This window comes from Panthera uncia, assembly GCF_023721935.1.
Source record: "Panthera uncia isolate 11264 chromosome C1 unlocalized genomic scaffold, Puncia_PCG_1.0 HiC_scaffold_4, whole genome shotgun sequence".
NCBI classification, from domain to species: Eukaryota; Metazoa; Chordata; class Mammalia; order Carnivora; family Felidae; genus Panthera; species Panthera uncia.
Window position 1 is genome coordinate 83572278 of NW_026057585.1, and position 24813 is coordinate 83597090.

The 24813-nt window shown below is 39.9% G+C and overlaps 2 protein-coding genes across 5 annotated transcripts in view; both read right to left on the bottom strand.

Annotated features, from left to right (window-relative positions):
• RCC1 (regulator of chromosome condensation 1) overlaps positions 1–24813 on the bottom strand; it is a 287208-nt gene that overhangs the window by 126709 nt on the left and 135686 nt on the right. The gene's annotated exons all lie outside the window — the stretch shown is intronic.
• GMEB1 (glucocorticoid modulatory element binding protein 1) overlaps positions 1–24813 on the bottom strand; it is a 39295-nt gene that overhangs the window by 6418 nt on the left and 8064 nt on the right. For 3 of the 4 annotated variants that reach the window (XM_049618787.1, XM_049618789.1, XM_049618788.1), the window contains 7 exons: positions 17904–18016; positions 17074–17198; positions 15915–16018; positions 10465–10622; positions 7734–7865; positions 6309–6446; positions 2311–2433 (listed from right to left, as the gene is read on the bottom strand). In XM_049618787.1, coding sequence (XP_049474744.1) covers positions 2311–2433; positions 6309–6446; positions 7734–7865; positions 10465–10622; positions 15915–16018; positions 17074–17198; positions 17904–18016 — 893 coding nt within the window. The remainder of the gene's footprint in view (positions 1–2310; positions 2434–6308; positions 6447–7733; positions 7866–10464; positions 10623–15914; positions 16019–17073; positions 17199–17903; positions 18017–24813) is intronic. The other variant, XM_049618790.1, reaches the window with a different exon arrangement.

Sequence of the window (24813 nt, forward strand, 5' to 3'; positions counted from 1 at the left end):
AATCATGACCTGAGCTTAAGTTGGACACTTAATCAACTGAGCCAACCAGGCACCCCTCTAACACATTAATTTTAACAGGGATCCATAGAGGTAAAGTGACTTAAGGTCTCAGAACTTGGGCCAAGGCAAAAGTCTTCTGATGACCAACCACAGAAGTGGTGGGTGTGCTTTCCCACTACAATATGTCTATCACTATCCCTCTCCCAATGTACAATCCAACCTGGTGACCACTGGTGAGTCTGGTTCTATACCAGAACTTCCTCTATTGCTTAGTACCTGAGAAGCATTCAACAAATAATCAGTTACAACTGTAGGGCACTTTGTTCCCTATGGAACACCAAGAGCAAGTTAATTCCTTGCTTGGAATAAAAGGAATAAGTAGGAATCAAGAACATTAAAAAAATTTTAAATACTGCCTTATAAGTTACACAATACTGCATTTTTTCCATTGTCAGTAGTAAGCAAAGAAATGTGAACCTCAAGAAGATAACAACTACATCTATAATTTTTTAAAAAGTTAAATCAGAGAATATTTTAAGTAACAGCATCCAATGTTTGTGTGCTCAAAATGGTGACATAAATTGGTATAATCTTGGAAATTTGGCAACAGGTCACAAAAATGCATAAAAAAATTTTTAATACCATTTAAAAAATTTTTTTTAATGTTTATTTATTTTTGAGAGAGAGAGAGACAGGGCACGAGTGGGGAAGGGGCAGAGAGACAGAGAAATACAGACTCCGAAGCAGGCTCCAGACTCTGAGCTGTCAGCACAGAGCCCGACACGGGGCTCAAACTCACAGACCGTGAGATCATGACCTGAGCCCAAGTTGGACACTTAGCCAACTGACCCACCCAGGTGCCCGATTTCTTTTTTAACTTTTTTTTTAATGTTTATTTATTTTTGAGAGAGAGAGAGAGAGACACAGTTAATACCATTTAACCTGAAGCTTAGTCCTGGGAAGTAGTTTAAAAAAATTTTTTTTTAATTTTTTTAATGTTTATTTATTTTTGAGAGAGAGAGAGAGAGAGTGTGAGCAGGGGGAGGGGCAAAGAGACAGGGAGACACAGAATATGAAGCAGGCTCCAGGCTCTGAACTGTCAGCACAGAGCCCGACATGGGGCTCGAACCCAAGAACCGTGAGATCATGACCCGAGCCGAAGTCGGAAGCTTAACCAACTGAGCCACCCAGGTGCCCCTAAAAAATTTTTTAATGTTTATTCATTTTTGAGAGGTGGGGAGGGGCAGAGAGAAAGGGAGACACAGAATCCAAGGCAGGTTCCAGGCTCCAGGCTGCCAGCACAGAGCTGGAACCCATGAAACATGAGATCATGACCTGAGTCAAAGTCAGTCGCTTAACCAAGCCACACAGGCACCCCAATCCTGGGAAGTAGTTTAAAAGAACATAAAAAAGAGGCACCTGGGTGGCTCAGTCCGTTAAGTGTCCAAATCTTGATTTCGGATTAGGTGATGATCTCATGGTTCATGGGTTCAAGCCCCACATCTAGCTCCACACTAAGCCTGTGGAGCCTGCTTGGGATTCTCTCTCTCCACCCCTCCTTCGCTGCCCCTTCCCTACGCATGCGCACGCACATGCTCATTCTCTCTCTCCCTCTCTCAAAATAAATGAACTTTAAAATATTTAACGTATATTTTATAATACAAAAATAAATTTAAGACAACATAAATTGTTCTTCTCTTGCTGAATAATCTTTTGCCTTTTGCTTTCATGACTATAATATATCTTACATCATTCAAAGGGTGATAATCCATACCTCTGACTTGTTTTATATTTTTCCCCTGCCTTACCTCCCCAAAACCTTTTCTTAATTCTCTCCAGGTATAAGTGACAGCTCCCTTTCTTCTTCTACCATACCCACTATATGCCTCAGTTACTACTGATAATTCCTTGAATTACTTAAAGACCATGTGGAGAGTGGGGCTGTCTCAGTCAACATGATATTTCTAAAACCTAGTCTGGCACTAGCACAAATTAATTACTTGATAAAAAGAGTTAAATTATTTATGTGTTCATAAGTTCTGATTACTGCAAATAATGGAGAAGGTGCTAAATTTATATTTATCAAAAGATGTAGTATCAATAATGTAACAAAGACAAAGGCCAATTTGTTTCTTCTGCCACTAATGTTATTGGATTAATGGAGCAATTGAGCAGACATCTTAATCCTCCAAAAGATACAGAAGGAGGAAGAAAGAAAGAAGCCAGTCCCAACAGAAGTCCAAAAAGAAATGGCAAGACTCAAGGATATTAGTATAATATCATCTAAGAAGAGACAGAAGTTATACACACCTGTCAGAGTGTAGAGAAACTGCTCTTCTCCCTGCTCTACTTGGTTCCTCCTGTTGTCCAAAACCTTCTTTACTGTGTCCATCAGGCCAAATGTATGTGCTACATTGTTGAGAACAGCAGCATCTATTTAAAACAAAGACACGCCTGTCAAGTTAAAACAGAAGTGTTCCCCCAGCTTTCTGTTGTTCTCCTTATAAATATGAAACAACCCAGAAATGATGGGACTATTCTAATTGCATTTCTAAAAAAAATTAGCCAAGATTTATCACATGTATAATTAACTTTGATTTAATTGTTACAAATTTATACATATTTCCATATAAATGAATACAAAAATAAGAAAAAAATCCTGTATCTGGCTGTAAGTTATGACTTTTGGTTTAGAAAACACGGTGACTGTGCTAGATAGAACTAAGTTTGAATCTTGGGTTTACAATTTCTTCCTATCTGTATGAACTTGGATAAGTCATTTCGGTCCTTAGTTTTCTCATCAGAAACAAAGGGGATTAATAATACTACTTGGCAAGACAGATACAAAGATTAGAAATATCATATTTTAAGTGTGGAATGGGAACTAGTATGCAAGGTTATTCATAGTATTATCTCTGTTCCTTTTTATACAAAACTTCTTGAAAGAGTTGTCACTAGTTGTGGTCATTACTTCCTTAACTCAGATCACTTCTCCACCTACAACTCTTTTCCACAGTCATCTCATTCAGTTCCATGCTTTTAAATAACACATGCATGCTGAGAACTCCCACATGCAGGTCTCCAGCCCTGACTTCTTTCCTGCATACCAGATTCATAATTCCATCTAGCTCAGTGACATCTCCATTTGAAGGCCTCATAAGCATTTAGCAAGTCAAAATTCATTTTTTTCTTTCTTTTTTTTTAAGTAAGTTCTATGCTTAACATGGGGCTTGAACTCATGACCCTGAGATCACAAGTCACATGCTGTGACTAAGCCAGCCAGATGTCTCAACTCAAAACTAATTTTGAGGGGCACCTGGGTGGCTCAGTTGGTTCAGTGTCCAACTCTTGATTTCAGTTCAGGACATCATCTCGCAGTTCGTGGGATCAAGCCCTGCGCTGGGTACCACACTGACAGTGCAGAGCCTGCTTGGGATTCTTTCTCTCCCTCTCTCTCTGCCCGTCTCTCTGTCTTTCTCAAAATAAACTTAAAAAGTTTTAAAAACAAACAAACAAATTTTGAGGGGCACCCGGCTGGCTCAGTTGGAAAAGAATGTAACTCCCGATCTTAGGGTCACGAGCTCAAGCCCCACAATGGGCATGGAGCCTAACTGGGGGAAAAAAAAAAAAAAAAAAAAAAAAAGCAGGGGTGCCTGAGTGACTCAGTTGGTTAAGCATCTGACTTTGACTCAGGTCATAATCTCACAGTTCGTGAGTTCAAGCCCCATATCAGGCTCTGTGCTGACAGCTCAGAGCCTGGAGCCTGCCACAGACTCTGTCCCCTTCTCTCTCTGTCCCTCCCCCACACTCACTTGCTCTCTCTCTCTCTCTCTCTCTCAAAATAAACATTTAAAAACAAAAACAAAAACTTGATGTCCTCTCCCACTGATCTTCATCTCAGGAAATGGTATCATCATTCATGGCTCAGGCCAAAAATGTATGAGTCCTCCTGGATTTCTTTCTTTCTCTTTTACCCTATATCCAATCCATCAGCAAGACCTGTCAGTTCCACATTCAAAATATATCCCCAATATGATTACTTCTTGCCAGATCTACCACTATTCACCCTAATCCATGCCACCATAATCTCTTGTCTAGATCAATTCCTTCAGAAGTCTCCCAAATGATTTCTTGCTCCATACAGTCTGTTCTCCATATAGCAACGAAAGTGATCTTTTAAAAATCTAAAATATAGGGGCGCCTGGGTGGCGCAGTCGGTTAAGCGTCCGACTTCAGCCAGGAGCCTGGAGCCTGTTTCCGATTCTGTGTCTCCCTCTCTCTCTGCCCCTCCCCCGTTCATGCTCTGTCTCTCTCTGTCCCTGTAAAAAAATAAATAAATCGGGTACACCTGGGTGGATCAGTCAGTTAAGTGTGTGACTCTTTTTTTTTTTTAATTTTTTTAACGTTTATTTATTTATTTTTATTATTTTTTTTCATGTTTATTTATTTTTGAGACAGAGAGAGACAGAGCATGAACGGGGGAGGGTCACAGAGAGAGGGAGACACAGAATCCGAAACAGGCTCCAGGCTCTGAGCTGTCAGCACAGAGCCCGACGCAGGGCTCGAACCCACGGACTGTGAGATCATGACCTGAGCCGAAGTCGGACACTTAACCGACCCCCATGGACTGTGAGATCATGACCTGAGCCGAGGTCGGACACTTAACCAACCGAGCCACCCAGGCGCCCCTATTTATTTTTGAGAGAGAGAGAGAGAGAAAGGCAGAGTGTGAGCAGGGGAGGGGCACAAAGCAAGGAAGACATAGAATCCAAAGCAGGCTCCAGGCTCCGAGCTGTCAACGCAGAGCGCAACATAGGGCTTCAACCCACGAAGCATGAGATCATGACCTGAGCCAAACTCAGATGCTTAACCGACTGAGCCACCAAGGTGCCCCAAGTGTGTGACTTTTGATCTTACTTCAGGTCTTGATCTCAAGGTTGTGAGTCAAGCCCCATGTTGGGCTCTGCGCTGGGCATGAAGCATACTTAAAAAATAAAAAATAGGGGCGCCTGGGTGGCTCAGTCGGTTGAGTGTCCAGCTTTTGATCTCAACTTAGGTTATGATCTCACAGTTTGTGGAATCCAGTCCTGGGTAGAGCTCTGTGCTGACATTGTGGAGCTTACTTGGGTCTCTCTCTCTTCCTCTCTCTGTCCCTCCTCTGCTCCCATTCTCTCTCCCTCTCTCTCAAAATAATTAAATAAACATTAAAAAATACTAATAAAAATTTAAGAATATAAATCTTATTACATCACTCTCCTGCTCAAAATCAGTATGATAGCTTAGCATCACCTTAAAATAAAACCAAAGTTCTAACAAAGCTTATCTAAACTTTGCTCCCTATTCCTCTCCAGCCTCATCACCTATCACTTTTGTATCTTATTCCACTGTGGTGCAATCAGTGCTTCTATAATGCTTTAAACATATCAGGCCTATTGCAACTTCGAAGTCTTTGTTCCTTCTGCCTAGAATGTTCCTTCTCCCAGCTCATCACATGAGACCTTCCTTGACCACCCTATCTAAAAGAGTCATCCCTGCTTTCTATATTACTTGCCTTTTTTTTTTACACTCCAAGCACATAAAGTTTTACTGTAAAGTTTAAGTGTATTTATATACTGTATGAATTATAAAGACACAATAAGATAATAATAAGACACAACTAACAACTTTAAGATCTCACTGACACACAAGGTTATGAGATATCATTATGACCCCCCTCTCTTTTAAGTAAACTCTACCCCTAATGTAGGGCTCAAACCCAAGACCTCGAGATTAAGAGTCACATGCTCCACTGACTGAGCCAGCCAGGTGCCCCATCATCATGACCCTTTTGTATCAGATGATTAGAACATCCTTTTACATTATGCACAGCAGCAAGAACCCTATGGGTATTCAGAAACAGCTATTAACTGAACACAATAGTTCTGGAAACCTTAAACTAATAGAAGATGAGACTTGTCTAAAACCAGATAGATTTTTCCCAATTTTTAGACTGACTCACACTCTCCCTCTCTCAAAATGTATGTATACATATATATATATATATATATATATATATATGCAATAGAGAGCATGCTTTCTGGCACCATTTATAAAGGCAAAAATTACCTATGGAAAAAGCATGACCAGACTTGAGTTCAAAACCTCATTATGAACTATGGACAAACAACCTTTATGAGCCTTAGTTTCCTAATCTGTAAAATTAGGATCATAATGCCTATATGCCAGTGTTTTCATGAGGCTAACAAGATCTGTCTATAGTTGTTAACATTTAATAAAATGATCACTATTGCTAGAATTGGTGTACTTACCTGTTACCTGGAAGGGAGCCTGAATGAGCCGCTGCTGAACTCCCCTGAGTAGCTCCTCTATTTCCTTCTGTATATTGCAGACAACCTCTTCCATCAGTCCTACATCAGCTATTCCTTTCCAGAACATCAAAGTGTCCTCTGACACAAGAGGGATAAGACAGGGGGTAAACAAGGGATGCTACATACACCTAGGCACATGTCTACAAGTTAAACTCGAAATTACTTCAATTTGAAATAATTTCTTGCTGGGCCATTTCTCGGAAAAGGGAAGAAGCTTTTAGGGTACCGGCTGCCTCCTTGAGTTGGCACCCAGTTATTTGGCCTCTTTGGCAACATAGGGACTTGAGATAATTGTCTCAATTTGTCATGGCTCTGGCTATAGGGGGCAGGTGTCTTCCTCTAATAAAGATATTACATTAAACAAATATTAAATATTATTTATTTAAATAATTTAAAATTAAATAGTATTTAATATCTTAAAAGTTAAACAATAAAGATATTAAATTAAAGATATACAGTTAAGCCTTGTACAACACAGTTTGAACTGTGAGCGTTCACTCATATACGGATTTTTTTTTAATAATACAGTACAAGTGATGTAAATTTATTTTTTTCTTATGATTTTCTTAATAACATTTTCTTTTCTCTATCTTACTTTATTGTAAGAATATAGTATATAATACATATAACATATGCTAATTGACTATGTTTTCAGTAAGGCTTGTAAAGTTCTCAGGGGAGGGGTCAAAATTTACACACAGATTTTCAACTGCACAGGGGGTTGGTGTCCCTAACTGCCACGTTGCTCAAAGGTCAACTATACTCCCGCTAGTACTATACTTGCAAAAATAAAATGAGACAGCTAAATAGGGGGGATTATAAGCTCCCTGAGGGCAGAGGCTATGCGTTTTCATCTATGTTGGCAACAGTGTCAACTGAAAATAGGCAGCAATAAATACTGTTTAAGTGAATTAACGAATGGAGGATGATGTGAAACATCTCCTGGTCCCCTGTAAGTGAATCATCATTAATCATCATCCTCTATACCACCTGCTACCTAATTTTTTCTTCTAACATCTTGCTGCTTGGTTTATCTAAGAAACGTTCCAAAGTTGGAGGCTGACAGGATGAAAAGCATTGGACTACAGAGTCAAACAGCTGAATTCAGCTCTGACACTACTGGTGGTGTGACAGGTCTTAGGCAAGCTGCTGAACCCTTCTGAATCTCAATTTCTTCCTATGTAAAATGTGACTGTGCAGGGCTGTTGTTGCATGCATTAAAACACAATGTTTGCAGCTATAATTAGTATTAATATGCATGAGAAAAACCAGCAAAAGTAATTAAGAGGCCTTCTGTGTCCATAATCATAATGGTAAGAAGGGGCACAAAACCCTGCAAGATATCTCAGCCTCATAGTAAAGTACCTGAAATTTCCTCTGAGTCTTTCTTCACACCCTCCTCTGTAGCCATGGTGACAGCAGCAGTGAGAGCTGAGTTCCATTCCAGCCCTGCCTCTTCCATGCTCTCTTCCGAGATGGCAATCTGTGTGATGCTACCTAAAAGCAGTCCATTAGAGGTAAAGTCAGTGAATTTCATGAAAAAGTCATAGCTATCCTTTATCTCATATAGCTAAAAAAAAACCCAAAAACCTGTTATTTTAACATTCTGGCCTTTTGCCTGTAGGTCCATATATTAAAAACTAGAATTGTAAGCAAGGATGAATATTGGATTTTTTTCTTTAATGTTTATTTATTTTTGAGAGAGAGGGAGAGAATGCGTGCACATGTGCAAGCAGGGGAGGGGCTGAGAGAGAGAAAGACAGAGTATCTGAAGCAGGCTCTGTGCTAAGAGCAGAGAGTCTGATGCGGGGCTCAAACTCATGAACCCGTGAGACCATGACCTGAGCCAAAGTCAGACACTTAAAACAACTGAGCCATCCAGGCGCCCCAAATGCTGAATTTTCTAAAGAAAACCTGCCTTGCAAAAGAGAATGCTTTCTTCTTACTCTGAATAGAAAGTGAAAGATAACTTACAAAATCACAAAAGAGCAATTTGCTCCCTGAGCAGGTATGTTTTTGAAAGACTGAAAGAGAGCACGATTGCCAGGCTGTCTTCCCCAGACTTAGTGAGGATAAGAAGAATCTAAAATGATTTAAGAGAAAAGTATGGTGCTTAGCCAAGAGCCCTCCTACAAGCATGTTTGATACTAACCATCTAGAATATCAAAAGTTGCTGTCGTTTATTTATCAGGCTATATAAGAGAAAGCAAGAGAAATGAGACCAAAACAAATCAGAAAAGAAGAGATCCATGAATACCAGATTCACAGATAAAAATAAATTTTGCTATTAATATTGTATAATAACATTTTATTTTTTAACGTTTATTTTCAAGAGAGAGTGGGGGAGGGGGAGAGAGACAGAGAGAGAGACAAAGAATTCGAAGCAGGCTCTGTGCTGACAGCAGAGAACCCAACGTGGGGCTTGAACTCATGAACTGTGAGATCATGACCTGAGCCTAAGTCAGAGGCTGAGTTAACCGACTGAGCCACCAGGTGCCCCTATTATTTATTTATTTATTTTTTTAACATTTACTTATTTTTGAGAGACAGAGAGAGACAGCATGAGCAGGGGAGGGGAGCAGGGGAGGGGAGCAGGGGAGGGGCAAAGAGAGGGGGAGACACAGAATCTGAAGCAGGCTCCAGGCTCTGAGCTGTCACACAGAGCCCAGCGTGGGGCTCGAACTCACAAACTGCGAGATCATGACCTGAGCTGAAGTCGGACACTTAACCAACTGAGCCACCCAGGCACCCCTTATTTTTTTATTTTTTATTTTTTTAAGCAATCTCTCCACCCAACATGGGGCTCAAACTCACAACCCCAAGATCAGGAGTTGCATGCTCTACCAACTGAGCCAGCCAGGCACCCCTCATATATTAGGATTTTAAACAAAGACAATTGAGAAAAATAAAACTGATCCAGGTAGATATATGGACAAGTATGGACTCCCCATGCTAGAGGATATCAATAATGAAGCAAAAAAGTAATATTGATATGGACAATCAAAACTAAAGGAATTTTTGCCAAATAAAAAGGAAGTAAATAATTTTATCGTTTTTACTTTCCAAGTGGAAGAATCACATGACCAAAAATTCAAACAGCTAGACATTTTATACTTTCCTAAAGGGAACTTAAGTTCCAAGAGATTTGGCTTCTACTCACCCAGTGGTTACTCACAGAATATTAGAGCTGACCACAAGAAACCTTGAGAGGTCATTTTTTAAAAATGTACTTCCCTTATATCCATTAGTGTCCTTGTGACTCTGTGAAACACATATGTAAGTCTTCTGGAAGTAGCTGAGACAGTCTAAGAATCTTAGCTGTGCTAAGTCTTCAGATGGACTAACTGAATCCTTTTTTTTTCCCCTAAATTTGTTTGTTTGTTTAAGTAATCTCTACACCCAGCGTGGGGCTCAAACTCATGACCCTGAGATTAAGAGTTGTGCACTCTTCCAACTGAGCCAGCCAGGTGCCCTGGGACTAACTGAATCCCTAATAATTATCTCACATGAGTCCATCTTCCCTGGAGATAGAGAGCTCTAATCCCAAGGTCAGTGATACTAAAGTTAAGTGTATGCCCATCCTGCCTCATTTGTGAGGAAGCCTCAACATGATTATATGGATCCCTTCCAGGCAGAGCTCTTTGATCCTTATATCAGAGTCTCTAGAGTCCGGTCCAGCCAACCATACATTATCTTTGACACATCTCAGCTCAACAGTTGAAAACCATTCACTATTTTAATCCACCTTCCTGCCTTGACCACTAGTAGAGCAAAGGATTTTCAAAACAATCTAATTTCAAAGATCCGCCAAGTAGCACCAAAGTGAAACCACTGAATAAGCATAATAACCACTGAACCATCTTTCTAATGTTCACCATGCATTATAGGAAAGAAACACGGAAGGAGGTCTGGACAACAGGAATCATCTAGGAGAAAACAGATCTATTTCTAAAGCATGGAAGTGTACCCAAGATTAGCATACTTTACAGGGACAACAATGCTCATGAGAATTGAAATTAGGAAACACAAAAGAGAAATAAGGGGAAAGTGTTACTAAAAAACACAGTGGGTTTTCAGGTGGTTTCCTACCCCCTACCATCGGCCGAAGTGGGTGTCTGCACCACACTTGTCTGCTGTCCTGGCACCGGAGCTCTTGCACTGCTGATAAGAAGATCAAATTTGGTGCTTCTGCAGGTATTGGAGCAAACCTTGTCGTGTTGGTAAAAATCAATCTGTCCGGAGTCCATCATTTTCCTGTGCAAAGGGAGACAAGAAGTATCAGTTCAGCCTGCACTTCATCTAGATGGAACTAGGCCTCTGGGACAAAGAGGGACAAAGTTGCTGAGTCTACTCTATAGATTAGCATTAAGTCATTAGGTTGCAAAAATTCTAATTGGGATTATAATTTTCATTGGTCCCACCCACATTCCTAGTCTGCTCATTATGAGTATTCTCTCATTTCCCATTATCACCAAGCTTTAGGTCCACACTCCTGACAACAGCCGAGTTTCCCCATAGAATCTCATTGAAACCAAACCCAAAAGGGAAAAGACTAGTTCATATCCCAGCACAACTGAGAAATGCTACAGGGGAATAAGAATTTTGTGATGAGATTCTGATGTATTAGTATTCCTAGACCAGCAAGATCTGTTGCTACTTTTGGAGACATAAAACTTCAGCAATTACTTTCCTTAAAAAAAAAGGTAGCAACTCTCCTATAAACACAGAGCAAAGATGGATAGCAACTCTCCTATAAATACAGAGCAAAGTTGATTATACTAAACCCTACTATAAATTGCCCTTATAACTGGATTCACAAGAGATTGTTATTATAGGCTATGAACAAACCCATGGGGTATTTTAATTATAGTATACTCTATGTTATAACATGACTTGGCTTTCACTAAAGATCTTTCAAGCATTCTAATTCCTTTTTACATTTGGGGAAAGTTGGCATGTGCTTGTTTTTTTGGGCAAAAAAGAACCGGCCAAGAACAACAAAAATAAAAGTTAAAAGTATTCCTTCCCAATTTCCTTCAACCACTGATTTCTGCATACAAATCATCTGTAATGAAAATTTTTTTAATGTGTCTCTATTAAAATAATATTTGAAGAAAAAATTAACATTTTCTGTGGAAAATACAGAAAACTATAAAGAAAACAACTGCCATTTAAAGAATCCAACAACACAGAGATAACTAACATTTTGGCATATTTTCTTCTACTAAAGTTTACATACATAGGTGTCTAGGTTTTTTTGTTTTTGTTTTTATTGAGAGAGAGAGTAAGCATGCATGTGAGCAGGGAAAGGGTAGAGAGGGAGAAAGAGAACCTCAAGCAGTCTCCACACTGTCAGCAGGGAGCCCCACCTGGGGCTTGATCCCATGAACTGAGATCATGACCTGAGCCGAAATCAAGAGTCAGACGTTTGACCGACTGAGCGTCCCCATACGTGTGTTTTTTAACACAACTAAAATCACATTAATTGTGATTAAACACACATATGTGTCATCACATTGTTTAATCAATTGCGTGTGTGTGTAGACACACACATACACACACACACACTTTTTTAAGTAATCTCTACACCCAGGGTGGGGCTTGAACTCACAACCCTGAGATCAAGAGTCACAGGTTCCACTGACTGAGCCAGCCAGGTGCCCCCAATGCTATGTTTTGTTTTCTTTCTTTCATTACATCATAAGCAGTTTTCCATGTAAAAACTCTTCAGAAATATTTTATTTTATTTTTTTTTAATTTTTTTTTAATATTTATTTATTTTTGAGACAGAGAGAGACAGAGCATGAATGGGGGAGGGGCAGAGAGAGAGGGAGACACAGAATCGGAAGCAGGCTCCAGGCTCTAAGCCATCAGCCCAGAGCCCGACGCGGGGCTTGAACTCACGAACCGCGAGATCGTGACCTGAGCCGAAGTCGGACGCTCAACCGACTGAGCCACCCAGGCGCCCCATCTTCAGAAATATTTTAATGACCCAGGGGCACCTGGGTCAGTGGAGCATGGAACTCTTGATCTTGGGGGTTGTGAGTTGGAGCCCCAGGTTGGGTGAGGAGATTACTTAAAAGTAAAATCTTAATTAAGAGGTGCCTAGGGGGCGCCTGGGTGGCTCAGTTGGATAAACATCTGACTTTGGCTCAGGTCATGATCTCACAGTTTGTGGGTTCAAGCCCCATGTCAGGTTCTGTGTTGACAGCTTGGAGCCTGGAGCCTGGAGTCTGCTTTGGAGTCTGTGTCTTCCTCTCTCTCTCTGCTCCTCCCCCACTAATGCTCTCTCTCTCTGTCTCAAAAATAAATAAATATTAAAAAAAAAAAAAAAAATTAAGAGGTGCCTGGGTGGCTCAGTTGGTTGAGTGGCAGACTCTTGATTTTGGCTCCTGGGGATGGAGCCCCGCACTGGGTTCTGCACTGAGTGCAGAGCCTACTTGGGATTCTCTCTACCTCTGCCCCTTCCCCCACCCCCACTTGCTCACTCGCTCTCAAAAAAAAAAAAAAAAAAAAAAAAAAATTAGGGGCACCTGGGTGGCTCAGTTGGTTAAGCGTCCAACTTTGGCTCAGGTCATGATCTCACAGTTCATGAGTTCAAGCCGCACATCAGGCTCTGTGCTGACAGCTCAGAACCTAGAGCTTGCTTTGGATTCTGTGTCTCCCTCTCTCTCTGCCCCTCCCCTGCTTGAACTCTGTCTCTCTCTCAAAAATAAACGTTAAAAAAATTTTTTTAATTAAATTAAATTTAAAAATAAATAAAATTTTGGGGCACCTGGATGGCTCAGTTGGTTAAGTGCCTGACTTCAGCTCAGGCCATGATTTCATGCTTCGTGAGTTCAAGTCCCACATTGGGCTCTACACCGACAGTGCAAAGCCTGCTTGGGATTCTCTTTCTCCCTTTCCCTCTGCCCCTCCCCCACTCACTCTCTCAAAATAAATAATAAACTTAAAAATAAACAAATAAAGTAAAATCTTTTAAAAAATGACCTCAGGGTGCCTGGGTGGCTCAGTTGGTTAAGCGACTGACTTCGGCTAAAGTCATGATCTCGCAGTTCATGGGTTCGAGCCCTGCATCGGGCTCTGTGCTGACAAATCAGAGCCTGGAACCTGCTTCAGATTCTGCGTCTCCCTCTCTCTCTCTCTCTGCCCCTCCCCCACTCGTGTTCTCAGAAATGAACATTAAAAAAATTTTTTTTTAATAACCTCATTTTTTAATGACATCATAATATCTCATAGTATATACTCATATATATTTAGATGAGCCACAAGTTTACTTTAGATATACCTTGAATATATATTAAAGCAGACTATAACTTTCAACATAATAAATAACGTTGCAATGAACATTTTTTTAAAATATTTTTGACCTTTATTTATTTTTAGTGACAGAGAGAGACAGAGCATGAGCAGGAGAGGGGCAGACAGAAGGAGACACAGAATCCAAAGCAGGCTCCAGGCTCTGAGCTGTCAGCACAGAGCCCGATGCAGGGCTCGAACGCACAAAGTGTGAGATATGACCTGAGCTGAAGTCGGATGCTCAACCAACTGAGTCACCCATGGGCCCCTGCAATGAACATTTTTATGCCTGAATCTCTACAAGCACTATAGATTTTTCTTAGGACAGATTCCTTAAAAAGAATTAAAGACAGGGGCACCTGGATGGCTCAGTCAGTTGAGTGGTGCCTGGACAGCTCAGTCAGTTGAGTGACCAACTTCAGCTCAGGTCATGATCTCATGGTTCATGAGTTCAAGCTCCGCATTGGGCTCTCTGCTTGTCAGCATAGAGCCCACCCCACTTTGCTTTGGATCCTCTGTCTGTCACACTATCTGCCCCTCCTCCACTCAAGCTCTCTCTCTCAAAAATAAATAAACATTAATTTAAAAAAAAATTAAAGATAAAGAGTAAGATGTTCTCAAAGCTGTTGATACATGTTCTGTGGGGCACTTTCCATTCTTGACCACAATTTAAAATTTCCTATCAGTAAGTGAGTGCTCAAGAATTACCAAATAATGTTAATCTTCACGGGGGGTGGGGGGATTGCAATAATAAATTTGCTGTATAAAGAGATGGGGGTGATGGTATTACACATCCTTTTTTTGTTTTTTACTTTTTTTTAAATGTTTACTTATTAATTTTGAGAGAGAGGGAGGAGAGACAGAGAGAGCACGCACACGGGGGAGGGGCAGAGAGTAAAGGAGAGAATCCCAAGCAGGCTCCATGCTGTCAGCACAGAGCCCAACAAGGGGCTCAAACTCATGAACTGTGAGATCATGACCTGAGCCGAGATCAAGAGTCCAATGCTTAACTGACTGAGCCACCCAGGTGCTCCTAATTTTATTTTCATGTTTATTTATTTATTTTGAAAGAGAAAAAGAACCTGAATGGGGGCGAGGTAGAGAGAGATAGAGAGAGATTTCAGAAACCTCAAGCAGGTTCTGTGCTGTCAGCGCAGAGCCCAATGTGGGGCTTGAGCTCACCAACCATGAGATCCTGATCTGAGCTCAAATCAAGAGTCAGACACTCAAGTGACTCAGCTACACAGGTGCCCCATTTTTTAAAAATAAGGCTTCATGCCCAGCATGGAGCCCAACATGGGGAGTGAACTCACACACTAAGATCAAGACCTGAGCAGAGATCAAGAATCGGATGCTTAACTGACTGGGCCACCCCGGCATCTCAAGGGCATTACACAGTCTGAAGTTTATTTCTGTGGTTCAATGATGGCAAAGACTGCATTCACTAAGCATGACTGTTACTTATCAACAGCACCCTCCATTTTACCATATTATACCAGAACTTGTCAGCCTACACTTTTCCATGGTCATCATGCTTCCTCAGCACCAGGCTTAGCTCTGCCTGCCCTTGGTGATCTCAAGTAGGACTGTCATCTACTCCCAAACTTCTCTGTCCAGAAAGGATCCTAACATCCTGACATTAGAAAAAATTTGCCTTAAATGCTGGGAAGAATTAATTTAATTCAATCTTCCTTTTCTTACAGGGATTTTAAGAACAAGCTGGGGTGCCTGGGTGGCTTAGTCGATTGAGCATCCAACTGTTGGTTTCAGTTCAGGTCATTATCTCATGGTTCATGGGTTCAAGCCCCATATCAGGCTTTGTGCTGACAGTGCGGAACCTGCTTAGGATTCTCTCTCTCTCTCTTTTGCTCTCTGCCCCTCCCCTGCTTGTACTCTCTCTGTTTCAAAATACATAAATAAACTTAAAAAAAAATGAAGAACAAACTGATGAAAGTCAATACATGGGTTGCTCAAGCCAATTCTTCAGAGAAATAAAAATTTCAAACTGAAGAGAAAATATGGAATTATCTATATTCTACCATGATTAAGTGCCCCAAAGTCAGTTGAAAGGTATGTGTTTATTTTTTTAAATTTTTTAATTTTTTAAAGTAATCTAGTAAATTAAAAAAACAAACAAACAAACAAAAAGTAATCTCTGTACTCAACGTGAAGCTCTGAGATCAAGAGGTGCACACTCTTCTGACTGAGCCTGCCAGGCACCCTGGTGTGTGCTTGTTAAAAGCTCACCTGAGCATGATTCCACCCAGACGAATGGCTCTCTTCCAGTCCTTTAGGGTAGACTTGCCAGCCAGATGAACAAAATGCTTGGGGCTGATCAACTGATCATTGAACTAAAGGAAAAGGAAAAAATCCAAAATAAATCAAGGTCAACTGACGCAGGCCAAGAGGGAAAGAAAGGTAACTCTACTTGTTACATACGAAAAGTGCCCAGATGGCATCTTAAGTCATAGCCTTGTATCTTCCAGCCTTCTGCCCTGTTGTGCCAGAGAAGATGACCCTTCCCTGGGCATAGTGCCCTGTCTTGGTACAAAGCTACAGAAGACACGAGGATGATCAGAGATTAATATACTGATTAACATCTGAAATCCATTTATGCCCTAAATCAGGTACTTGGGTTCAATGTTGCAAAGGCTGTTTAAATAAACTGAAATAACCTACCTAGCCCTAATGACAAGATTCAAGATATGGTGGAAAGACTAGCATAGAAACCATTATCACTGCAGAGCTTCAAAATTCTGCAATCCTTCATGATTCTAGGATGATACCAAAGGTGGTGGGTGACTACTATCTATGGGTACCGTCGTGACTACCACTGGGGACAGAATAAGCAATTATTTCCACATTGTGCTCTCCTGAAAATTTATTTTTATCAGTGATAAATTTCAATAACCTCTACCATAATGCACCCTTGTGTAAGGCATTTTACACATATTATCTCATTTCATGTGCTAGCAACCTTATAATATGTGTGTGTGTTGTGCGTATGATTATTCGTATTTTAACATACGAGCCTCTGAAATATTAAATAACTTATTCAAGGTCACCTAGCTAGTCAGTCATAGAGATGGGACTTCATTCATTCATTCATTCATTCAACAAATATTTATTGATAAATATACCAAACATCATTCTAGGTGCTGGGGATACACTGATAAACAAGACAAACGAGTTCTCAGCTCTTATAGATCTTGTATTCTGCATGGAACTTGAATCCAAGTCAATTTCCCTCCAAAGTCCTTAATTTTTTCTACCGTGACAGCACGGGACTACAGCCACAAAACTGAAAACACTGATACGGTAGACGAGAGAGAAGAGGTACTGAAACTATACTCTTTGAAAACAAGGGGCCCCAAAACAGGCCCCAGCAAGGAGAAAAGACAATTACCTTGACACATTTCACATTTATTCCTGGACATACAAACTTCTTCCAGAGGAGAATGGCTTTGCTCTCCCCACAAGTTATGGGGTAAGCAATTTCCATATCCTCATTTGCTTCTATAGTGCTTGCATCTGAAAACGGAAAAAAAATATCAATTATTTATTGAACACTTTTCCCCCAAAAGCTTAATTCAAAATCTCTAGTTTCCTGGTTCCTCTAAGGAGCTAACAGTTCACGTTGGCTGGTATTGTTTAGGAATCTTCTGCAAGAAGTTTGGCATACCAGCTTTCTTACCAAGCTCACACTATGTGTCAGACACTGTCCTATGTGCTTCTATATGCTTAATCTTATTTAGTTCTTACAACAATCCTGTGAGGCAGTGATTGTTTCCTATGTAGGCATGTGGGACTTGGAAAGGTGAAGTGACCTTCCCAAGGACACACAGCTAAGAAGTGAGAAAACAGGATTTAAAATCTGGTTTGCCTAATTTCAAAGTTTGTTTGTTTTTTCAGTTTCTTTCCACTGATTGCCTTCCAATCAACACCTGATAAGTCCTCATCAGCAACTTCTCTAATGACAGGATCAACCTTGAGGCTCCAATTTCTTTGTGGAATTTTTGTAGATAAAAAAATGTTTTCAGCACCCTAGCAAATTGATGTTAAACAATCAACTGACAGCCCTAGCATCTTAGTGGTATCTCTAGATGCGCCATCAAATCGATGGCTGCAGCATTGTGGGGCATACTGGGTATGGGAGGGGGGACATAAGGCATAAAAGGCAACAAATTTCAACCACGGAAGCTAGGGTCAAAGGCGAGAAAGTAACGAAAGACTTACCAATCCCTTCTTCAATTTTGTGAATCGTGTGAGTTTCTACTGCCACGACTGCCGTGTTGTTCTCGGACCCAGGTTCATAAATCCTGTTGTAAAAGTGTCCATCGATAAACAAACTACATAAATCATGAAAAAATTAATATTCACAGCATGGAGTTAAGAAATTTCTTATAATCTATCTCAAAAGGAATAAAATAAATACACTTTACAACACTATGTTAGTACTTTGACTAGTTCCCCACTGTATTTACATTCCAAGCTGCCGAGGACAGCTTAGCAGCCACTACCATGCACAAGAATCAACAACTTTCCTCACCTCAAAGCCAAGTTCCTCTTGTTACTGTCTTTACATCAGACTTTTCCCTTCCTAAATTTAAACACTTCTGACATAAAATGTTGCTTCAATTATAAGACTAAGTCATATTATAGAATTATCCTAGCAAGATTAAAAAGTAATACTGTTGGACAGTTCAAGACAGGAAGAACCCATTGACCTACTCAAGTTGATGTCCTTTGTTGGAATCTAGACACTTCAGTCTTTTTTAGCACTTCTGCATTTTTCAAAGACTCATAACCAAACTATTGACATGAGCAGAGCCTAGTTAAAAACTATGCCCAAAGTAACTAGCATTAATTAGAGATACCACCTCAGGGAAAGTCTCTAAATGTCTCTACCTTCTAAGAAATGTGCTCAAATAACCTAATAAAATACACTGATGACCTCTGTTTAATTTTTATAATAAACTTAATGCATTAACTATTGCATCTTGTTTGAAAGCACTGCCTGAATAATACCCCTTGTATCAGTGATCACCCACCCCCACGGTGACACCTTTAGCACAGACCTCTCCTCTAAATTTCACACCAGGATATAATTAACTGCTAAATGAATAAATACATTTGGATGTACCACAGGACTTTGTGGAATTCATTATGTCTAAAATAACCAAGTTCTCTTTCCTCTCCCAAACCACTCTTCTATTCTCTATCTTTCTTAATGGCACCTCCTAGCATTCTATAGCCTAAGACAGAAGCCTGGGAATTTCATCAGATTTCTCCCTCCTCCTCCTCCTCACCTCCCACATACTCAGCCACCAAATCCTACCAGATGTATCTCCTTAACACCAGCCAGCTTCCCTGTCTCTTTTTCCACTTCTACTGCCTTAATTTAGGCTGCATCATCTCTAGTCTGAACTAGTCTCCTTGCATCCACCTGATCTTCTATATTCCTACCAGAGTGATCACAGAAATCCCTTCGGAAAACCCTTCAAGAACCCTCTACTTGCTATTATAATAAAGCCCCAAATCCTTAATAGGATATTTAAGTTGCTCTAAGATCTGGCCCCTGGTTTCAGCTCTCCCTAAACCTCACCTTATAATCCAAGCCCCACTCATACCAAATTATTTGTGGTTTTCAGAACTGTCATGTTCTTTTATACCTTCTATCTTTGTTCTTATTTCCTGCTTTCCCCAGAACATGCTTCCCAATCTATTTGTGTATTTGTGGGGTTTTTAAAAAGAGTTTATTTATTTATTTATTATTTTAATTTTTATTTATTGTGAGAGATAAGGAGAGCACACATGAGTGGGGAAAGGGGTAGAGAAAATCCCAAGTAGGCTACATGCTGTCACCACAGAGCCGACACAGGGCTCGATCCTGTGAGCTGTGAGATCATGACTTGAGCCGAAATCAAGAGTCAGAAGCTCAACTGACTGAGCCACCTAGGTGCCCCAAGATTTTATTTTTAAGTAATCTCTACACCCAACATGGGGCTTGAACTTACAACCCTAAGATCAAGAATTGCATGTTCTACTCACTGAGGCTGCAAGGTGCCCATCTATTTGCTTTGTAGTCAGTAGCCTCTATGATGCTTTTCCTTCCATATCAGTCCCTCCAGTATAATCACCTACTTCCTTCTTTTGACCCAACTGTACTTTACTCCTTTGTTACAACACATATAACACTTCATATTATATGTTTGTTTACCTGTCTGCCTTCCCTTGGGCATGGTCTAAGAGGTCCCTGAGAGCAGAGATTATGTCTTATTTACTTATTCAATTTTGTATGTCTACTGTGTCAAATACTAACTGGAACACGACAAAGCACCCAATAAGTGGTTGGTTGGTGAATGAGGATTATGATAAACATGAATAATCACTGCTTCAAATAAGTTCAGTAAACACACTCTAAATTGACCAATATGTGCAAAAATCCTTTTTTTTTTTTCCTTAGGGTGAAATTCTTGGGGTGCCTGAGTAGCTCAGTCAGTTAAGTGGCTGACTCTTGATTTCGGCTCAGGTCATGATTTCATGGTTCATGATTTGGACACCCACATCAGGCTCTGCACTGATGGCATGGAGCCTGCTTGGGATTGTCACTCTCTCCCTCTCTCTGCCTCTTCCCTGCCATGCTCTCTCTCTCTCCCTCAAAATAAATAAACTTAAAAAAAAAAAAAAAGAAATTCTTATTTATACATAATTTCAACAACCAGTGAATTGCACTTGTAGTGGGAAGTAGGGGCACAGTCTATATTTTTATGAGTAAACAAGGTTTTATCGAGAAAAAATTTCTAGGGCACCTGAGTGGCTCAGTTGGTTAAATGTCTAACTCTTGATTTTGGCTCAGGTCATGATCTCACAGTGTGTGAGACTGAGCCCCACATCAGCCTTTGTGCTGACAGCATGGAGCCTGCTTGGGATTCTCATTCTCTCTCTCTCTCTCTCTCTCTCTCTCTCTTTCTGTCCCTCCCCATCTTGCTCGCATGCATACACACTCTCTCTCTCAAAATAAACTTTAAAAAAAAAAAGAAAAAGAAAAAATTTCCTAAAGCAACTCAGAATAGTAATGGATTTAGCTTAATTCTCTATATCTACTACAACTATAGTAAAAAATCATAAAATATGTTGAAATTTTAAGGGACTGTAAGATAGTGACATGCCTAGTGAATCACCAAAGGGAGGTAAAATTATGTTTACTAGAGATTTAAAATTAAGTCTGCATCATTGTATTCTAATTCTCTGAAAACCCACATATAGTTAAGTTCTTTTTTTTTTTTTAATTTTTTAAATGTTTATTTATTTTTGAGAGACAGAGACAGAGCACAGGCGGGGGAGGGGCAGAGAGAGAGAGAGGGAGACACAGAATCCAAAGCAGGCTCCAGGCTCCGAGCTGTAAGCACAGAGCACAATGCGGAACTCGAATCCACAAACTGTGAAATCATGACCTGTGCCAAAGTCAGATGCTTAACCAATTGAGCCATGCAGGCGCCCCTATAGTTAAGTTTTTTTTATCCAGAATGTTAAGGGAAGAAATTCTGATTAACTGAACGTTAGATTAAGATTATTACATAAACTAAGTGGTACCTTACTGATTTGAAAGAGCTTATAATATAGGCTTTAAACTTTCTGCTAGAGAGGGAGAGAGGGATCTGAGCATGAAAGGGAAAGTAGGGCCAATACTCTTCAAACTGAACTATTCCAATACATTTGGATTGAATGTCCTCTACAGGAGAAAAAAAAAGCTAGTCAGGACGCTCAGTAAATTTACGTAGTACACTAAAATCACCAGTCCCTGGTGATGTTAAAAACTATTATGAATCCATACAAAACAGATGAACATAAGGGAAGGGAAGCAAAAATAATATAAAAACAGGGAGGGGGACAAAACATAAAAGAGTCTTAAATATGGAGAATAAACTGAGGGTTACTGGAGGGGTTGTGGGAGGGGGGATGGGCTAAATGGGTAAGGGGCACTAAGGACTCTACTCCTGAAATCATTGTTGCACTATATGCTAACTTGGATGTAAATTAAAAAATTAAATTAAATTAAAAAAAAAAACTATTATGAATCCAAAATGAATTGGACAGCCAAGAACAATGAAGGAATCATAGTACCTTCACTCCCCTTGATAACTTTTTTTTTTAAACTAAGCTCTATGCCCAACGTGGGGCTTGAACTCACAACCCTGAGACCAAGAACTATGTGCTCTACCAACTGTGCCAGCCAGGTACCCCCTGCTCCCACAACTTTTTGAGTGTAAGAAATTATATTTGAAAAAGTTAATAGCCATTTTATTTTTTTTAGAGAAAGCACATGCTGAACAAATCTTCTATGCTGAAAATCTCCTAGGATTAAAAGCCTTCTAGATACCTTAGTATCTATATTAAAAAAATAATAATAGAGTTAAATATGGACATATTTTAAAGCCAATCTAGTGTTATTATGAAAGTGTCATAAAAAAAAGTGTCATCTTATTCAGTATGTCAGATTCTATGTATTTATATCAAGAGAACATTACCAGACACTCTACTTTTGCTTGATAATGTATTCCTGGAAACATGTATATAATGCATACTTGAAAAAGTATAAAATATCATATATGTAAAAGTTAAAAAAGACATACAAGAGGAGTTCTATATACTGAAATCTAAAAATATTTATAGAGGGGTGCCTGGGTGGCTCAGTCAATTAGGTAACCAATTTTGGCTCAGGTCATGATCTTGCAGTTCGAAAGTTCGAGCCCTGTATTGGGCTCTGTGCTGACAGCTCAGAGCTCAGAGCCTGTCTGAGATTCTGTGTCTCCCTCTCTCTCTACCCTTCCCCAGCTTGCGCTCTGCCTCTCTCTCTCAAAAATAAACAGTAAAAAACATTTATAGAAAATCTCTATTTTTTGCCTTTTGAATATCTTTTCCAATTTATTCCCAGCAATTCATACATGTTCTTTGATCGTTTCTTTCCCTCATGGTTGAATCTGTAGCCAATCAGGTTATGTGTGACTGAGGCTAAAGACCTCATGATCTCTATCTTTGTCTCAACAGTATTAAATTGATGAGGCTTATACCTTTTTTTTGGGTGGGGAGTATAGCTGACATATAGTATTACACTAGTTTCACTGTGTACAACAAAATGGATTCGACAAATTTATACATTATGCTGCCTGCCACAAATGTACCTACCATCTGTCCGTATACATCCCTGTTACAATTATCACTGACTATATTCCTTAATGCGGTCCCTTTTATAATGTGACTTATTCATTCCCTAGTGGAAACCTCTATTTCACACCTGCACTTCTTATCACTAGTATCAACATTTCTGTTCTCTGCTAAAATGCAACAAAATATCCAAATAATTAAAAAACACAGGGCCCCTGGCTGACTCAATCCGTAGAACCTAGGACTCTCAATCTTGGGGTTGTGAGTTCAAGCCCCACATTGGGCTCAGAGATTACTTAAAAATAAATTAATTTTAAAAAATATAACTAGAGAAATCAATTAAACATTGATTGGCAGGCATCTCAAAATGCAGAACCTGAAAATGTAGCACTAGCTTATATGGTAAATTCAGTGTAAACAGTAGGTTGGTGGGGGGGGGGGGGCGCGCCTGGGTGGCTCAGTCGGTTGAGTATCCGACCAACTTCAGCTCAGTTCATGATCTCGCAGCTTCTGAGTTCGAGCCCCGCGTCAGGCTCTGTGTTGACAGCTCGGAGCCTGGAGCCTGCTTCAGATTCTGTGCCTCCCTCTCTCTCTGCCCCAACCCACTCGCATTCTGTCTCTGTCTGTCTCAAAAAAAAATAAACATTTTTAAAAAATTAAAACAAAACAAAACAAAAAAAACCCCAGTAGGTTGGGGAGTCCATATGTAGTACAAAGATGTCTAATCAGGCAACGAGAATTTTCCCGAAAAGACAATGCCATTTGGAAAATTAAAAAAGACATATACACACACAAAATAAGTGGAACTAATCTTCAAAATAATTAAGTCTCTAAGTAGCTGAGAAGCATTTTCTGTCTCCAGAAGGGATAGGAAAGTGACAACTGGAGCACTTTAGAAAAGATAGAAGAAACAATGATTCCAGGAGAAAATAAAGCTGCCATGCACAAAAGAATCTTCCTCATGTTACCGTTCCTCAAAGGGTAACAACTACAAGTGTGTGTGTGTGTATGTAACAAATGAAATCCCAAACAAGTGATTTGGAATAAGTATGCATAATCTTTTGGTGCCACTTAATTGATTAAAATTTTTAATCACTTTATCCATTATATGTCAATACTTATTATTATTATTTAAAGATTTTATTTTTTTAAGTAAGCTCTACTCCCAAAGCGGGGCTTGGACTCACAACCCTGAATAAAGAGTCACATGCTCCACTTACTAAGCCAGCCAGGTGCCCCTGTCAGTAATTATTTATATCAACTTTCCCTTACAGATCTTAAAATATTTCCTTCAATATTCAGAAATGTCAGCAAACTATGGAGATATATATATATATATATATATTTAAATGTTTATTTTTGAAAGAGAGAGAGAGAGGGAAAGAGAGAGAGTGCATGCTAGTGGGGGAGGGGCAGAGAGAGAGGGAAACAGAGGATTCAAAGCAGGCTGTTTGCTGACAGCAGAAAGCCCAATGCAGGACTAGAACTCATGAACCTCAAGACTATGACCTGAGCCTAAGCCAGACGCTTAACTGACTGGGTCACCCAGGCACCTGATGAAATTTCTTACACTAAAAAGTTTTTTATGTTACCAAGAGAGAGGTTAACTATCTTTCTCCAGAAGTGTTTAAGACAAGGTACATTACTTAGTAGATTGGGATTGGATTATGTGTTTGCCCAAGAACATTTCTTTTTCTTTTTGTAAGTAATCTCTACACCCAACATTGGGCTTGAACTCAAGACCCTGAGATCAAGAGTGGCACACGCCACTGACTGAGCTGGCTAGGCACCCCAAGAACATTTCTAATCCTATGAAGAATGTTTTATACATTCCTCAAGATAAAATAACTCTCTCTCCCTTCTCTCTGTAGATCTAATTCTTATTTAACCTTCAAGACCATTTAAAAATCTTATCTCTTCTTTCAAATTCATAGTGATCCTCTGAATTCAAGCTACTTTCTAACCATGACACTCAGCA